General features: G+C 51.8%; 2 protein-coding genes across 4 annotated transcripts; both read left to right on the forward strand.

The window, feature by feature from the left end:
* The first annotated feature begins 3,351 nt into the window (after positions 1 to 3,351).
* Positions 3,352 to 7,441, forward strand: LOC122370369. Its single transcript, XM_043345907.1, has 4 exons — positions 3,352 to 4,123; positions 4,231 to 6,116; positions 6,666 to 7,090; positions 7,420 to 7,441. Exons 1-4 carry the CDS (start codon positions 3,352 to 3,354, stop codon positions 7,439 to 7,441), a joined length of 3,105 nt encoding a protein of 1,034 aa, XP_043201842.1.
* Positions 7,442 to 7,566: 125 nt separating this feature from the next.
* Positions 7,567 to 15,975, forward strand: LOC122370376 (T-complex protein 1 subunit beta-like). Of its 3 annotated transcripts, none has more exons than XM_043345922.1 (9): positions 7,567 to 7,686; positions 10,220 to 10,388; positions 10,655 to 10,925; positions 12,583 to 12,785; positions 13,072 to 13,300; positions 13,613 to 13,787; positions 14,466 to 14,643; positions 15,076 to 15,279; positions 15,656 to 15,975. In XM_043345922.1, the coding sequence occupies exons 1-9, from the start codon at positions 7,663 to 7,665 to the stop codon at positions 15,826 to 15,828; spliced, it is 1,626 nt and encodes a 541-aa protein (XP_043201857.1). In that variant the 5' UTR covers positions 7,567 to 7,662; the 3' UTR covers positions 15,829 to 15,975. The 3 variants fall into 3 exon arrangements, with proteins under 3 accessions (XP_043201857.1, XP_043201859.1, XP_043201858.1); XM_043345924.1 differs by having other exon boundaries at positions 7,666 to 7,690; XM_043345923.1 differs by lacking the exon at positions 7,567 to 7,686 and adding an exon at positions 7,956 to 8,587.
* The last annotated feature ends 394 nt before the right edge of the window (positions 15,976 to 16,369 follow it).

Below are 16,369 nucleotides of genomic sequence, written 5' to 3' on the forward strand. Positions count from 1 at the left end.
AGACCCCGCCGTTTCCCGTTAAAATGTTATTTGTTCGTTAACTCGTTAACGGTGCAAAATACCACCTTAAAGAGGTACATTTTCGGAATGAGCGCATCGAGGAGGCCCTGTATACTGATTTTCAGCCAAATCGAAAGACCCCGCCGTTTCCCGTTAAAATGTTAAATGGCCGTTAACTCGTTAACGGTGCAAAATACCACCCCAAAGAGGTACATTTTCGGAATCCGCGCATCGTAGAGGCCCTGTATACCGATTTTCAGCCAAATCGAAAGACCCCGCTGTTTCCCGTTAAAATGTTAACTGGCCGTTAACTCGTTAACGGTGCAAAATACCACCCCAAAGAGGTACATTTTCGGAATCAGCGCATCGAGGAGGCCCTGTATACCGATTTTCAGCCAAATCGAAAGACCCCGCCGTTTCCCGTTAAAATGTTAAATGGCCGTGAACTCGTTAACGGTGCAAAATACCACCCCAAAGAGGTACATTTTCGGAATCAGCGCATCGAGGAGGCCCTGTATACTGATTTTCAGCCAAATCGAAAGACCCCAAAAATTTGCTGCTGAAATCGATATATGCTGCTGAATTGTTAACGGTTCGTTAACTCGTTAACGGTGCAAAATACCACCCCAAAGAGGCACATTTTCGAAATCAGCGCATCGAGGAGGCCCTGTATACCGATTTTCAGCGAAATCGAAAGACCCCGCCGTTTCCCGTTAAAATGTTATTTGGTCGTTGACTCGTTAACGGTGCAAAATACCACCCTAAAGAGGTAGATTTTCGGAATGAGCGCATCGAGGAGGCCCTGTATACCGATTTTCAGCCAAATCGAAAGACCCCGCCGTTTCCCGTTAAAATGTTAAATGGCCGTTAACTTGTTAACGGTGCAAAATACCACCCCAAAGAGGTACATTTTCGGAATCAGCGCATCGAGGAGGCCCTGTATACCGATTTTCAGCCAAATCGATAGACCCCGCCGTTTCCCGTTAAAATGTTAATTGGCCGTTAACTCGTTAACGGTGCAAAATACCACCCCAAATAGGTGCATTTTCGGAATCAACGCATCGAGGAGGCACTGTATACCGATTTTCAGCCAAATCGAAAGACCCCGCCGTTTCCCGTTAAAATGTTAAATGGCCGTTAACTCGTTAACGGTGCAAAATACCACCCCAAAGAGGTACATTTTCGGAATCAGCGCATCGAGGAGGCCCTTTTAACCGATTTTCAGCCAAATCGAAAGACCCCGCTGTTTCCCGTTAAAATGTTAACTGGCCGTTAACTCGTTAACGGTGCAAAATACCACCCCAAAGAGGTACATTTTCGGAATCAGCGCATCGAGGAGGCCCTGTATACCGATTTTCAGCCAAATCGAAAGACCCCGCCGTTTCCCGTTAAAATGTTAAATGGCCGTTAACTCGTTAACGGTGCAAAATACCACCCCAAAGAGGTACATTTTCGGAATCAGCGCATCGAGGAGGCCATGTATACCGATTTTTAGCCAAATCGAAAGACCCCGAAATATGCTGCTGTGAGGCTGATATTCGTTGCTGCTGAATTGATAGACGTTGAAGTAGGTACTCCAAAACAAAAACAAAAACGCAGGTAAAATCAGCCCCCACCGGACACGATTTGGTAGCCGAGGTCTGTGACGTCAGCCGGGCGTGAAGTTTTCCCTTCACCATAGGCTTTACACACAAACTTGCCGAAGTTCATGCCAGGATAGCCCGGCCTGAAAGTGCAAAACTGAATAAATTTTGCCCTCATTAGACTCAGTGCTTCATTTTATAACTAAAAACGTCCGTTATTAGGCCTCAATGAAGGTACAAAGTACTCAAAATCGAAATTCAAGAAGATGCTGTCCGAGCACAATCTGGTAACATCACGTGACTTCTTTTCAGCAGATTATTGATAATTTCAGGATATATTCACACGATTGCTGCCTAAAACATCATAAATAATACATTTGCAGCATTTATTACTTCCGTTTAAGTCATAACCTTGTAAAATGCAAAGTGTATCATGGTAGTCACGTGACCAAAGGTATAACAGGGGGTTGGGACAAACACTCAAAGGATTTCGCGTTTATTAATTAAATTTTATAATTTTCATGGTGGAATTGAAAGATTGTATTTCTTCCTAATAGCATACAAATTTTTGTATGTAAAATATTTTCCTTACGGGTGAAATTCTCCATATAAGAAATATCAGTGACGTCACCAGGGCTTTACTCAAAACATCGGATCTACCTGTTTATTATAGGTATCTTGGGTAAAATCGTTTACAAATAGAAAATGAACGTTCTATGCCTGTCACCTATGGCTGAACAAATAAACTGCATATAAAATTAAATAACACAAAAAAAATAAATTTTCAAAACCGAATATAATCACAACATACCTATGTGAAACAATAAACACACAAAACAATACGGCCTTGACAAAACAGCGCGGGAGAGCATTTGTTGATGTGCGCCACCAATGTCAGTACAGCATCATATATGTCTCTTTCACGTAGCACGTAGCTTGCAGTGATGACGTCATGTCCCCGTGACGTAAATCGACCGCCGACGTCATAAGTCTGCTGATAAATAAACGGGGTGCGAACAGAGCTCGGGTTAAGGCCAGCACGCAATGTGTTTCCTCCTCCGAAATTCTATTAAAGGGACCCTCCCACCTTCAAAAAAGTTTATGAATTGGCATGAAAGTGATGTCGCTCGGTTCAGAAAGAGCGAAAACGAATGTCTACCAAATTTCACCGAAAAATATTCACCGGTTTTCAAGATATTAGACTTTTACTTTTGTTTACTTTTTGGGATCTCCGCTGTTCCTAGCGACTTTATTTAAAAGTGCGGCATTTGCTGCGCGCAACGCAGCATATACCACCGCCTGCTACAAAACGTTTTAGTCAAACATTTAACGGACGTTCGAAATCCTGATGACGTCATCAGATTCCCGTAATGGTTAAGAGATAGGGACCACGCTGGTCCCACCCTGCAAGTAAAGGGAAGAAATTTCTTGAACACCATAAAGCTGCGGGGGTTGCGACCAGGATAAATGGTGGTTTCTGAGCCTGGCCGCAAACTTGGCTATCTCAACTCAAAACTAATGTTAAGGTGGGAGGATCCCTTTAAATCACTATAATTAATGTAGTTGCCGCTGTGCGGAGGCGCGTCCGGTGCAGAGCGCGCGTGCGAGTTATCTCGTGCGGCTGGTATTTGTTGTGGAAAATGTATGAGCGGCGAGTCGTCGGCGGCAGTGAGTGCGTGAGGGAGCGGCGTGGGGCGGCCGCCGAGTGCTGTTTTTGCAAAGTCGGTTTATTTTCTGTGCGAGTTTAAATACAAGCTATTTCGGCGTTATGGCGACGAACGTGACAGTGTCATTGGACCAGGTTCCGGTGATGGCAAGTGCAGTGGCGCCGACAATCGTCCCGCGACCGGTGACAGCGCCGGTGCCGGTTGGTGATGGTGGTGTGCCAGACTCGGCACCCGTCTCACAGCCTGTGGTCGCGGTACCTTCGGCACCTTTTGATGCGCGGCTGATACCGGAGTTTGACGGGACCGAAGATGTGGTCAGCTGGCTGGCGCGTGCTGAGATGCTGTGCCAGCTGAGGGGAGTGGCCGCCGAGACTGTGATTCCTCTGCGCCTCGCTGGCGGTGCTTTCCACGTATGGTCCCAGCTGCCGGCGGCCAGTCGCTGCTCGCTGACGGCCGTGAGAGACGCCCTCCAGGCGGCGTTTGCTCTCGATGAGTACGCCGCCTATGAAGCGTTCGCCGCTCGGCGACTGATGCCAGGAGAGTCGGCGGACGTATTCCTCGCAGACCTCCGCCGGCTGGCGGCGCTGTTCGGAGGAGTGCCGGAGCGAGCGCTGGCATGCGCATTCGTGGCAGGCCTGCCGGACAGCGTCCGGCAGATGATCCGTGCTGGCTGCCGGGCAGATGGACTGGACCTGTCGTCGGTGCTGGCGCGCGCTCGCGCTGTACTGACCGACGAGCGGCTCTCCGCAGCAGCAGCAGCGGCGCGTCGGACTGTGCCGCCGCCGGCTAGCCACCCACCTGCGGCGCCTGGTCCCGGCCAGCCGCCGGTGCCGACGCGTGGACGGCCTCCGCGCGTGCCGCGTCCGCTGAGATGTTGGACCTGCGGAGAGCCCGGGCATATCGCTGCGAGATGTCCGCGTCGGTCGGAAAACTGGGCCGGAGGGGACGGGTCAGCACCGCCGTTCTCTCCTGCGCGACAGTGAGCGGTGCGCTGCCGATTACACGCCTGCACGTGGACGGACGAGAGTGCACGGTCCTCATCGACACCGGGAGCACCGACACCATCATCTACGCGCCATTCTGTGCGCAGTGGAGACGACGGGTGGTGCGCGTCACCACGATCAGCGGCGACGACCTGAAATGCAGCGGCATTGGCAGTGTAACGGTGGAGGCGCCGACGGGCCATCGTGCCGCGCTTGAAACGCTGGTGGTGGAGGAGCGGCCGCTCGGCGTGGATATGGTGCTCGGGGTCAGCGGTATCTCGGCTCTCGGGGGCGTGACGGTGCTGTCCCCCTCTGTGGTGCGGTTCTGTGGAGCAGTGTGCCGTGCGCCGCCAGACATTGAGACGCCGGACTTCCGGGTGCAGTTCAACGCGGCTGACCGGAAGTGGTCGGTTGCATGGAAATGGTCTGATGGAATAGGACCCCAGTGCCTCACGAACGCTGTGCCGCAGTATGCTGTGCCGCCCGCCGCTCGTCACGAGTTCGAGACAGAACTTGACGACTGGATAGAGCGGGAGTGGCTCGTGCCGTATGACGAGCGGCGGCAGGGGCCGCCGAAAGGGTTGGTGCCGCTAATGGCTGTGGAGCAGCGCAATCGGGGGAAAGTTCGACCGGTGCTGGACTACCGGGAACTGAATGACTTTGTGCAGCCTCACACAGCTGACAGCGACGTGTGCGCGGAACAGCTCCGCAAGTGGCGCCGGCACGGCGCAAATGTGGCGGTCGTGGACCTGAAGCGTGCCTACCTCCAGCTGCACCTGGAGGAGCGACTCTGGCCGTTTCAGACGGTGATGGTGCGGGGGCAGCGATTCTGCTTGACCCGCCTAGGTTTTGGTTTGAATATCGCGCCCCTCGTGATGAAGGCTGTCGTACGTGCTGTGCTCGATCAGGACCCCGACATCGGGCGTGCCGTCCTCCCATATGTGGACGATCTCCTTGTAAATGAGGACATTGTCAGTGCCGAGCGCGTGGTGGCGCATTTCGCGCAGTTTGGGCTGGACTGTAAGCCGCCGGAGCGGGCGGCCAGTGGAGCGCGGCTCCTGGGCCTGCGGGTGCACGAGGAGAACGGACAGCTGCGGTGGAAGCGGGACAATGCCGTGAGCGCGCCGCCAGAACGTGTGACTCGCCGGTCTGTGTTCGCGTGGTGCGGACAGCTAGTGGCCCACGTACCAGTGTGTGGGTGGCTTCGACCCGCGGTTGCATGGCTTAAGCGGCGTGTAAATGAGCTGACGCGCGGATGGGACGACATCACTGATGACTCCGCGCTGCGCGTGCAGATGGACTGTATCGCGAGTCGCCTCGCCAGTGACGACCCGGCCCGTGGCGTGTGGTGTGTCGACGGGGACGAGGTGGTCGCCTGGACAGACGCCAGCTCGCTGGCCACCGGAGTGGTCCTGGAAAACACAGACGGTGAGGTGATCGAGGACGCATGCTGGCTCAGGCGAGACGACGCTGTACACATAAATATGGCCGAACTCGATGCCGCTATTCGAGGCATCAACTTGGCTGTTGCGTGGGGCGCACGGAGAATCGACCTCCGAACCGACTCGGTGACGGTGAAGCGGTGGATCGACGACGCGATCAGTGGCCGCGCGCGCCTCCGTACTAAAGCCAGCGGTGAGCTGCTCATCCGGCGGCGTGTGGCGATTATCCGTCAGCTGGTCATCGAGCTGGAGCTCCGTCTGACCGTGGCGCTCGTTCGATCGGCGGATAATCGCGCTGACGCACTGACTCGAGTGCCCAGGGAGTGGCTCCGAGACGATCTGACGACGACAGTGAGCGCGGCAGCCGTGAGCGCGGCTGGCGAGCCGTCGGCAGTGAGCGCAGCTGCTGTCAGCGCGGCTGCAGCGGGCGAGCCGTCGGCAGTGAGCGCGGCCGCTGTGAGCGCGGCTGCAGCGGGCGAGCCGTCGGCAGTGAGCGCGGCCGCTGTGAGCGCGGCTGCAGCGGGCGAGCCGTCGGCAGTGAGTGCGGCCGCTGTGAGCGCGGCTACATCGGACGAGCCGTCGGCAGTGAGCACGGCGGCTGTGAGCGCGGCTGCATCGGGCGAGCCGTCGGCAGTGAGCGCGGCGGCAGTGAGCGCGGCCGCAGCGGGCGGGCCGTCGGCAGTGGGAGTAGCTGCCGCGGGCGAGCCGGCAGTGAGCGCAGCCGCGGTGGGTGAACCGTCGGCAGTAAGCGCGGCCACAGCGGACGAGCCGAACGCTGTAAACGCGAGCCTCGATGGCGCAGAGAGCGTGGCTGAAGTGCACGAGCGAGCTGGTCATCCGGGCGTCCGACGGACATTGTATTTTGCTCGCCGATGTATCGGCCGCGTCTCGAGAGACCAGGTACGCGCTGTGGTGACAAATTGTGATGTCTGTCGAGCGATCGACCCGGCTCCAGTAAAGTGGCGACACGGGTCGTTGGGTGTACCACAGACGTGGCACAGACTGGCCATTGATATAACTCATTATGGGGGCCATCCGTACCTCAGTGTAATCGACTGCGGGCCGTCGCGGTTCACTGTGTGGCGGCCGCTGCGACGGCAGGACAGTGTGTGCGTTATTCAGCGGCTGGAGGAGATATTTTTTGATCGAGGAGCTCCGGCGGAGCTGTTGTGTGATAACGATCCTGTGTTCCGCGGCCGACCGTTTGCCGTGCTCGCCGCGCGCTGGGGAGTGGCGGTGAGGTTCCGGGCGGCCCATGCACCGAGCGGGAACGGTGTCATCGAGCGCTGCCACCGGACAGTGAAAGTGATCGCCGCCCGGAAACGGTGCGATATCGCCGAGGCGGTGCACTTGTATAATGTGACGCCGCGTGACGGCGAGGCGGTGGCCAGCGCCCCGTTTTGTGGCGTGTACAGGTACGAGCCGAGTGACTGTGTGCGGTTGCCGGCTGCTCCGCCAGGGACGGCCGCGGACGGTGGTGCCGGGGCGCGGGAGCTCCCTGCGGTGGAGACGGGCCCATACACGGTCGGAGACGCGGTGTGGGTGCGCCGACGGGGGGCGCGCTGCACGGAGCCGTCCCGCCGAGGTACCGTCACGGCGGTGGTCTCTCCGCAGGTTGTCGATGTGGACGGTATGCCACGACACGTCAGGGATTTGCGGCGGCGCAGAAATAGTGAGCCACCCCCATGTGCTGAAATTGACGCGGACGACCCCATCTACGTGATGGATCCCCCGTCTCTCCCAGTCCTCCAGCCGGCTCCAGTTGAGCAGGGGCCGGAGTTATGCGACGCTCCAGCGCCGGAGCCTCCTGCCGTGGCTCCTCGGCGAAGTCAGCGCACCCGCCGTCCTCCGCAAGGATGTTTCTGTGAGAGATGTAAATGATCCTCAGGATCAGGGGGAGGTGTAGTTGCCGCTGTGCGGAGGCGCGTCCGGTGCAGAGCGCGCGTGCGAGTTATCGCGTGCGGCTGGTATTTGTTGTGGAAAATGTATGAGCGGCGAGTCGTCGGCGGCAGTGAGTGCGTGAGGGAGCGGCGTGGGGCGGCCGCCGAGTGCTGTTTTTGCAAAGTCGGTTTATTTTCTGTGCGAGTTTAAATACAATTAACCCGGTTTACATAGGGTTTGTTGCAAGCTTATATCTCCGTCCGTGATGTTGCAAAAGATGCCAATGGTGCTTAACAATTTACAAAATGATCCCCTCTAAATATTTGAAGACCACTGCATCGAAATTATCGCCAAATTAACGAGCTAGAGCCTCGTCAAAAATGCTATGTAAACCGGGCTATTGTTCCACGACAAAACAATTGGTATGCACATAATTCAACAGTATTTATTGGAATGATTATTCTGACTTTTCAAGCCAAGTATTCTAAAAGCACAAATAGGTATTTCATTAGAAGTGTCCTTTTAACTATCAAAGACTGCCGTAAAAAGAGGAACAAATTTAGTGCAAAGTGGGAAAAAATAAGTGAAACCAAATTCATCGAGAAGCTTCGCTGACGACGATATTGGCGCGCTTATATTCTTCGATTGATACAAAAATTCTTAAATATTACGTCATATATCTCATATTGACGAATCAGCGTTAAAAAAAGCTGTGTTTATGTCATACTTTTACTGAGAATGAAAGGCGAAATGGCGCATAGCGCGTGACTGGTAGTGTGCGCCGAGCCGGCATGCATTGTTCTCTAAACTTTGGAATTTGGGCGTGGATGTTCCAAGGAGGGGTTTAGGAGCATAAAAAGCACTCCTTTTTGTTCAAAGGCTTCTAGGTGGTTTATTTATAATTTCTAGTGTAATTTCTTGATAACCATCCCATCCTGGTAATTTCCAGTTTGTTGTAAATAGAATCAGAATACTCATAGTTTGGGACGTTGTCGCACAAGGATACCTTAAGTTTTTACCTTCTCATCATGGTAAGTCCTTCTGAGGGGAATATTATTGATGTTTGGAGAAACAGAGGCCATGTTAACTAATGTGAAAATTTCTGGCTGCATTTATTTTTGTGTACAACTGATCTTTTGTGTGTTCCGACAGGCAGTTTTTTTGTGGAATTTCCACCTGGGCCGCAGAATCCCCTTGGATTCCTCTCATGTTGTATATCAAATGGCTCCTTTCACTTGACCCCGCTGGATTCCTCGCATTTTGCGTCACCCGAATGGATGTTTTAGTGAGGAATTCTTCAGTGTGAGAATTATGCTGTAAGCAGCATTAGCTGTAAGCAGCATGCTGATTGGCTGACGATGACGTGGCTGCATTCCTGTGCAAGGCACACATTCCTCTGCAAGGCACTCTTTTCGGAACGAGAAATGGAATATCTTCGTCTAGGGTGATCGTTGAGCCGTAAAAGCTCCTGATTTGTGCTAGTCTCAGCTCAAGCTACGAAACTGCTATTCCAGTTCAAAATCCCATGTTAAAAGTGAACTATTTCCTTTAAATGCAACAAATGGCCTGTCCTAATGCACAGAGCTAGGCTCATCCATGCTCAGGAAGTAATTGCTGGTGTGAAAAAGTGGTAATCACAATGGATGATATCGCATGTGGCATAGACCACTATATATCTATATAGTGGTCTATGTATATGTATATAGTGGTATATATAGTGGTCTATGCATGTGGTTATCTTTTGTGCATTGGGATTGAGATGTATGAATCCATGAAGAACAATCAGGCAGCAACTTTTCTGTTCAAAAAGCTGGCCTGAGAATTATGATCAGCCTCCAATTGAGTGTATAGATTTTTAGCATTATTATCACCAGAAATGTGGAGCCTGAAATAGAATGCTGCCCATGTTTAGGTTTAATCAGATGGGCTGGTGTAGACAAAATATCTATTTGGTGCTCACATCTGGTATGAGTATTACTGGATTGGTTGGAATAAAAGCTTTTCATTTTAGAAGCTTGCAGTTTTAAAGAATTGTCATTTTGGTCCTCAATTTTGGTCCCAAAGAGTGAGAAAAAAAATCAGATTCGAAGAGCCAACTAGCTTCTCAAAACATCAAACCATATTACCAAGTTGATTGTTTTTTCTTCTTTCTTTGACCTACTCAGGTAGAGATAAGCTAAAGCATTGGAGTACTAGACTAGTCTGGTTCTAGGCATGACATGCATCTTGGTGTTGATAAAGATAAGGTCAAGCATTACCAGGACCATTGCAGTCACCTAGTGGTTGAATTGAGTCTCCCTTGAATAATTCACAGGGTGGTGTGTTATGCTTGTTTCTCTGTCTCACTCCTATTCTTCTCAGGTCCAGATGACCTTACCAGGGCAAAACCATTGTCAGGCTAAAAGAATAAATTTCTCATATAATGAATTTGAAACTTTGCCTGATATTACTTAGCCTTTTGTGGTTCATTCTATCAGTGGGATTGAGTCTGAGTCATATTGAACAAATTAAAACACTATCCAGACAAAGATCTTGAGTCAATTCACGACCTTTTACAGGATTCAGAGTTGCCAGGTTCCCTTGATTCCCCTGATTCTCTCACAGCTTAGAACTGCTACCCCATATGACTGATTGTTAAACACATTCATTGTCGTGCCTTGCAGGCCTCGCTGAACCCCGTCCATGTTCTGCGCGGCGGAGCCGAGGAGGAGAAGGCTGAGATCGCTCGGCTCTCCAGCTTCGTCGGCGCGATCGCCATCGGCGATCTCGTCAAGTCCACGCTCGGTCCCAAGGGCATGGACAAAATCCTGATCTCAGTCGGCAGGAGTGAAGGTGAGTTGTTGCGGTGATGCGCTGGTGCATGCGGTCAGGATGACATGAGGCTCTGTGGTGTTACATGGCAGTGATCATGTTTATTATTTTCGTGTTTGGCTGTCTGATTTGGTAGATGGGCTGGTCCAAAACTAAATTTTGGTGTAAATAACTAATTGCCTACATTTAAGAGTTCGCAATAATGCATCAAAATAGTTGCTATCTTTCTGCTGTGTCATGCTTGTCGATCACGTCTGACCGTTTCGGCGCCGTTCTCGCTCGGGCAGGTAAGGTGGAGGTGACCAACGACGGCGCCACCATCCTGAAGAACATCGGCGTCGATAACCCGGCGGCCAAGGTGCTGGTCAACATGTCGTGCGTGCAGGACGACGAGGTTGGCGACGGCACCACCTCTGTCACGGTGCTCGCCTCCGAGCTGCTCAAGGAGGCAGAGAAGCTGGTCGGCATGAAGCTGCACCCGCAGAACATCATTGCCGGCTGGCGGCGCGCCACAGATATCGCCCGCAAGGCACTGGCCGGCTCCACCGTCAATCACGGGTCAGTGGCAGTGGTTAACCCGCGCCCCGTTGGGCTCTGCCGAGCAACGCGCCCCGTTGGGGGGGGGGGCATTTTGGCCCCCCCCCCCCTAAGATCTCGAGAACCACGCAACCTAGCGACAAGCGGCAAACGGTGTTGGATAGCCCTATCAGGGAACTACCTTGTGACCCAATTTTATTGACCTAGGTCAAACCGATGACGTCACAGGTCAGGTCAAAGGTCCAATTTTCACCGTTTATAGGCATTTCAAGAAATGCGTTGTAAAATCGAGTAAAATGCATTTCATTGAAAATCATCGATGGGGAAATGTTCTTCAAACACATATTTTGCTATTTGAGGTCACTGATACCAGGTCAGGTCACAGAGGTCAGGTCACTGGGGGGTCACAATATGAAAGTGTCGTGTGATACATGTTTTATGGTCCATTTCACATGACAAATGCGATTATGTGGGTCAGGCAGCCTTTGGGGCCAGTCTAGGTCACGTTTTGGTCAAGGTCAGGTCAAGGTCAGGTGAAATTAGGTCAAATTTCAAAGTTGATATTTTTGCATAAAATGGGTATCGAATCGATGCAGCTCGTCACGGGGAGTTCAATGGTGGTCTTTGTTTTGCCGTACGTGGTCTAGAATCGCTAAAAATTGAGTTCAAAAATTTGACGTCATCATTTTTGAAGTTTTTTGCTATAACTTGGCCAAAAAACGAGATATCGATCTGAAATTTGGTATGTATATAGAAGAGCGCAGGGACTATCACATATATTCCGGTTTGTTTCGAAATTCGGAAAAATTTTGGATTTTTTTTTTAGTTTTTCTAAAAAAATCAATTTTTTTTATTTTTTTGGGGTCAAAAACCCAAAATTTTGAAAATCCGAGATAGCAGTTTTGTAGCGCCGCTTTTTGTCTACTAGACCATATAAAGAACTTTAAAATTGCTTGATAACTGTAGATTTGGTGAGCGTTTCAAGATTGCATGTTTTTTGCTCATTTTTGCTCGAACATGACCTCAGTTTGACCTCAATAACTCCTGACCTAAGGTGACCTAAGACTTGAAATTTTGTGTGAAGGTGTCAAATTGATGCCCGGGAAGGTACTGAAAATTTGCTATTCAGGAAAAACCACAGGGGGGGGGCCAAAATGGCCCCCCCCCCAACGGGGCGAGGGTTAAGAGAGATGAACTCTCACTGCGGGCGTAAAAGATGAGAGACTGACCTAGTCAGTGGAACATTTCTGGGCGGGGTTTGCCCTAGAGCACACTCACTACGACGAACACAATATCATGAAAGACTGATATAGCGGTGATGGGGGGGGGGGGGGGGCTGGCAATGCCGAGTCACTGTGGGCGAATCGGGTCAGGGCCATTGATCCTGTATTGCTGTTGTTGCTGTTTTCTACCGAAAGCTCACAAACACCTTCACTAGCTCAAAAATAATGGGACTATAAATGCACGATAAGTTATCAAAGGGAAACATGTTTAGGAAAAAAGTTCAGCTACACACGTGTATTTTACATTTGTGTCTACATTCTTGGGCTTTTCTGCTAGACAGTGAATTTGAAATTCATTGAGTGCCTAGTTATATCATGGCATTTTTTGTTGTTCCCTGCTGGTCAGCCCTCGTCTTTATTCTAACACCACGTCGTCCGTCTGCGTGTGTGAGCAGCTCAGATCCGGATAAGTTCCGGAACGACCTGATGAACATTGCACGGACCACGCTGGGCTCCAAGATCCTGGCGCAGCACAAGGACTTTTTCGCCGAGCTGGCGGTGAACGCCGTGCTGCGGCTGAAGAGCTCCGGCAACCTGCAGGCCATCCAGGTGCTCAAGGTGCAGGGCAAGACGCTGCGAGACTCTTTCCTCGATGAAGGTAGGTACCGGCTGATGGCGCTGAGGGTTGGGTGTAATGTAGATGGCTCCACCGTAACTACTACCGATCCCGGGTGGGGCACGATAGTGGCCCGGGACAACTATCCAAGTAACATTACTGGTACCGTAGTCTAGCTTTTCGGTGAATCGTCGGTTTGCTGATAGTAACTCTGTTTTTAATGACTTCTTAACCGCCCAAAAATTAATCCAACCACCCACCGGTGCACTTAACCCCGAATGCTGTGCCTCTTCTTTGCTGTCATCTCACACTGCCACCTGTGTCACAGGCTTCATCCTGAACAAGAAGATCGGCGTGCACCAGCCGAAGCGGATGGAGAACGCCCAGATCCTGATCGCCAATACGCCAATGGACACGGACAAGATCAAGGTGTTCGGCTCGCGCGTCAAGGCCGACTCGACGGCGCGGGTCGCCGAGCTGGAGGTGGCCGAGAAGGAGAAGATGAAGGACAAGGTGGAGAAGATCGTCAAACACGGCATCAACGTGTTCATCAACAGGTAAGGTGTGATGATGCTGACTGTGGAGACGGTGACCAATGGGGTAGAGCTATGGCGACGTTGCTTTTTGGTGGTGCAATGACAGTTACATCGTAATATTAAATCTGTTGTTCAATGGTGAGGTTTGCCCGTTTTTTTTTTTTAAGTTTTGCCCGCCACTCACCCCCAGACATAGCAGCTTTGTCTCGGTCTCAGTCTGCAGTTGCTTATGCCCTGCCCCGGTGCCCCCCCCCCCCGCCAACCATTCCCCACCACCCACCACCATCTGTCCGCACCACCCTCACCCTGTGCCCACGCCTTCCCCATCGACAGACAGCTCATCTACAACTATCCGGAGCAGCTGTTTGCCGACGCCGGCGTCATGGCTATCGAGCACGCCGACTTTGACGGCATCGAGCGGCTGGCGCTGGTGACCGGCGGAGAGATTGTGTCGACGTTCGACCACCCGGAACTGGTCAAACTCGGCAGCTGCAGCGTCATCGAGGAGGTGAGGCTGCGACCGACTGCTGGGAGACGGATATGTAGGGGAGATGGTGGGAGTTATCTAGTGTCGCTTTTACACGTAGTTCATCGTGCGTTTGATAATGAAGTCGTGGCTGATAACTTTTACGTTATTTGATGTTCAGAAATGTAATTTCGTTAGCTGGTGTTTTTAATTACCACGTTGGTCGCTTTCTTGAACCATGTCGCCATTCTGCAAGCGCCCTTCGATCATATCTTTTGGAGGACTAGTGGGAAGAAAGAGGTCCGATGGCTGTCTTTGCGACGAACCATTTTACCTAACCCACTCTCAAAGACGGCGCTTATAAGTTAAGAACAGTACTCCGTTCGAGGTAATTTAGCGCATCAGTCGATTTGTATCGTTGAAATGGGGACAGTTGTGTCGTTCCCCACAAACTTTAATATTTTCCGTAACATTTTTGTAACTTGTCTCGATCGCGAGTTATCGCCAAAAAAGTATCGGGCAATGCTACTAATGACGTCACACCATCGCACCGTCGCTGCAGCTGCACCAGTTCCACTTCCTGGCCAGCTAATTAACCACCCCAGACGCCCGTCCACGGCCGTGGCCTGTCTCCCCTCGGCCACTGTGATATGTCTGACCTTTGTACCGGTCACCCTACGCCCCTGCAGACCCCTGACCCCTCCCCTTCCCCCTCCACAGGTGTTTATCGGCGAGGAGAAGATGATCAAGTTCTCGGGCGTGCCGCTCGGCGAGGCGTGCACGGTGGTTCTGCGCGGTGCCACCCAGCAGATTCTGGACGAGGCCGAGCGATCCCTGCACGACGCACTCTGCGTGCTCACGTCGACCATCAAGGAGACGCGCACGGTATTCGGAGGAGGTGGGTGACCCGGGACACACGCGGTGTTTGGGAAAGGAGGGATGTTAGAATACACGAGCGCTAGCCCGACCTGGCCTGGCGGACATTTATTTAATCTTTGTGCAGGCACGGATGATACGAATGACGTAGGTACGCACAATGTTTATGCAGTTCTGCTATATTCGGATCTGATTTATGTTCAACGCTCGCACAAATTATAGATGAAAATTTGATGTTGAATATAATACGTTACGTAGTAATAATGAAATAAATTTTAAAACTCTTTGGTGATGTCCGGTTTTCATTCTTGCCTGAAGAGTCACTTTTACTAAAATATTTCTCTTTCTCCGCGTAATATGCCCTAGAATAGTAATGTCTCGCGAGTCCCTCCAAGTCCACTCCTTTCCGTCTGCTCTCCAGTCAGCCTGCTGATCGGCCCCCGTTCCGTTCCAGGCTGCAGCGAGACGCTGATGGCGGTGGCCGTGCTGGAGGAGGCGGCCCGCACACCCGGCAAGGAGGCCGTGGCCATGGAGGCGTACGCGCGCGCGCTGCTGCAGCTGCCGACCATTATCGCCGACAACGGCGGCTACGACTCTGCGCTGCTGGTCAGCCAGCTGCGCGCCGGCCACACGCAGGGACAGAACCGGCTCGGCATCAGTGAGTAAACGACAGAGGGTGTGGTGGTGGGAGCTGAGTAAGGGGCGAGGCTGGAGTGTGGGATGGTGGGTTTAGTGAGAGGATGTTGATTTGAGCGGATGAGGATGTGTCTATTACGGAGTGGGGCTTCGGGTCGATTGGGATGATTGAAGTGATGTGTTTTGCATTACGAACGTTGATTGCAGAATTTTGGTATCCTTTGGCGCTGGCCACAGCACTGACCGTGGCTATTTTGTTTTTAACCTTCAGCGCTGCCCAGCGTTGTTTACGGCTAAGTGGCTTGCAGTATGGCATTATGTCCGCAATGTTTTATCCCTCCGCGTATCCCTGTTCTGCTCCCGACCGTCACTGACTGACCATTCTCCCTCCCCGGCAGACATGCTGGACGGCATTGTCGGCAACATGGAGGAGCTCGGCATCACCGAGTCGTTCATGGTCAAACAGCAGATGGTGGCCTCCGCCTCCGAGGCCGCCGAGATGATCCTCCGTGTGGACGATATCATCAAGGCGGCGCCGCGCAAACGGGTGGACGACCGCGGTCACTGCTAGTGTCCGGCGGCCCGCGTCCGTCCGTCCACCGCCGACCGGCCGACCGATCGGTGGTCTGCCCGTGATTCACACCTACTTGTCTTTGTGTTTCATTAACGCTTGTGCTGACATGTCAACTGGTCAATAATAATTACCACACTCAGCGACTTGAGTTGTTTTCGATGATGCCGCGCGGCACTGTTGGGACTGCTACTTATCGGTGTCAGTGTGACCAAATTGGTTTAGCGTTAGGGGGAGGATGTATAAAAAAGTCGTACGAGGATGTCACTATTTTCAAAAAACTCGTCTTCAGCCTCATTTTAGGTGCAGTTTTTACAGATAATGTGGAAAAAAACTATACCTGACGTCAAGTTCTGGTGGAAAGTAAAAAAAAAAAACTCCAAATATTGTCATTAAAGATGTAAAAAAACGGCATTGTAAGCGCGACAGTACGAGTATGACGGTGCGAATCGTACATAGGAACATTTTTAGTCTTTATTCCTACACTAGGTATGCTTTCACGACAAAAACGTCGTGATGATGTAATTTTAAAATTTCTGAG

Source organism: Amphibalanus amphitrite, unplaced genomic scaffold (assembly GCF_019059575.1).
Source record: "Amphibalanus amphitrite isolate SeventyFive unplaced genomic scaffold, NRLGWU_Aamphi_draft 001127F_arrow, whole genome shotgun sequence".
Classification (NCBI taxonomy): domain Eukaryota; kingdom Metazoa; phylum Arthropoda; class Thecostraca; order Balanomorpha; family Balanidae; genus Amphibalanus; species Amphibalanus amphitrite.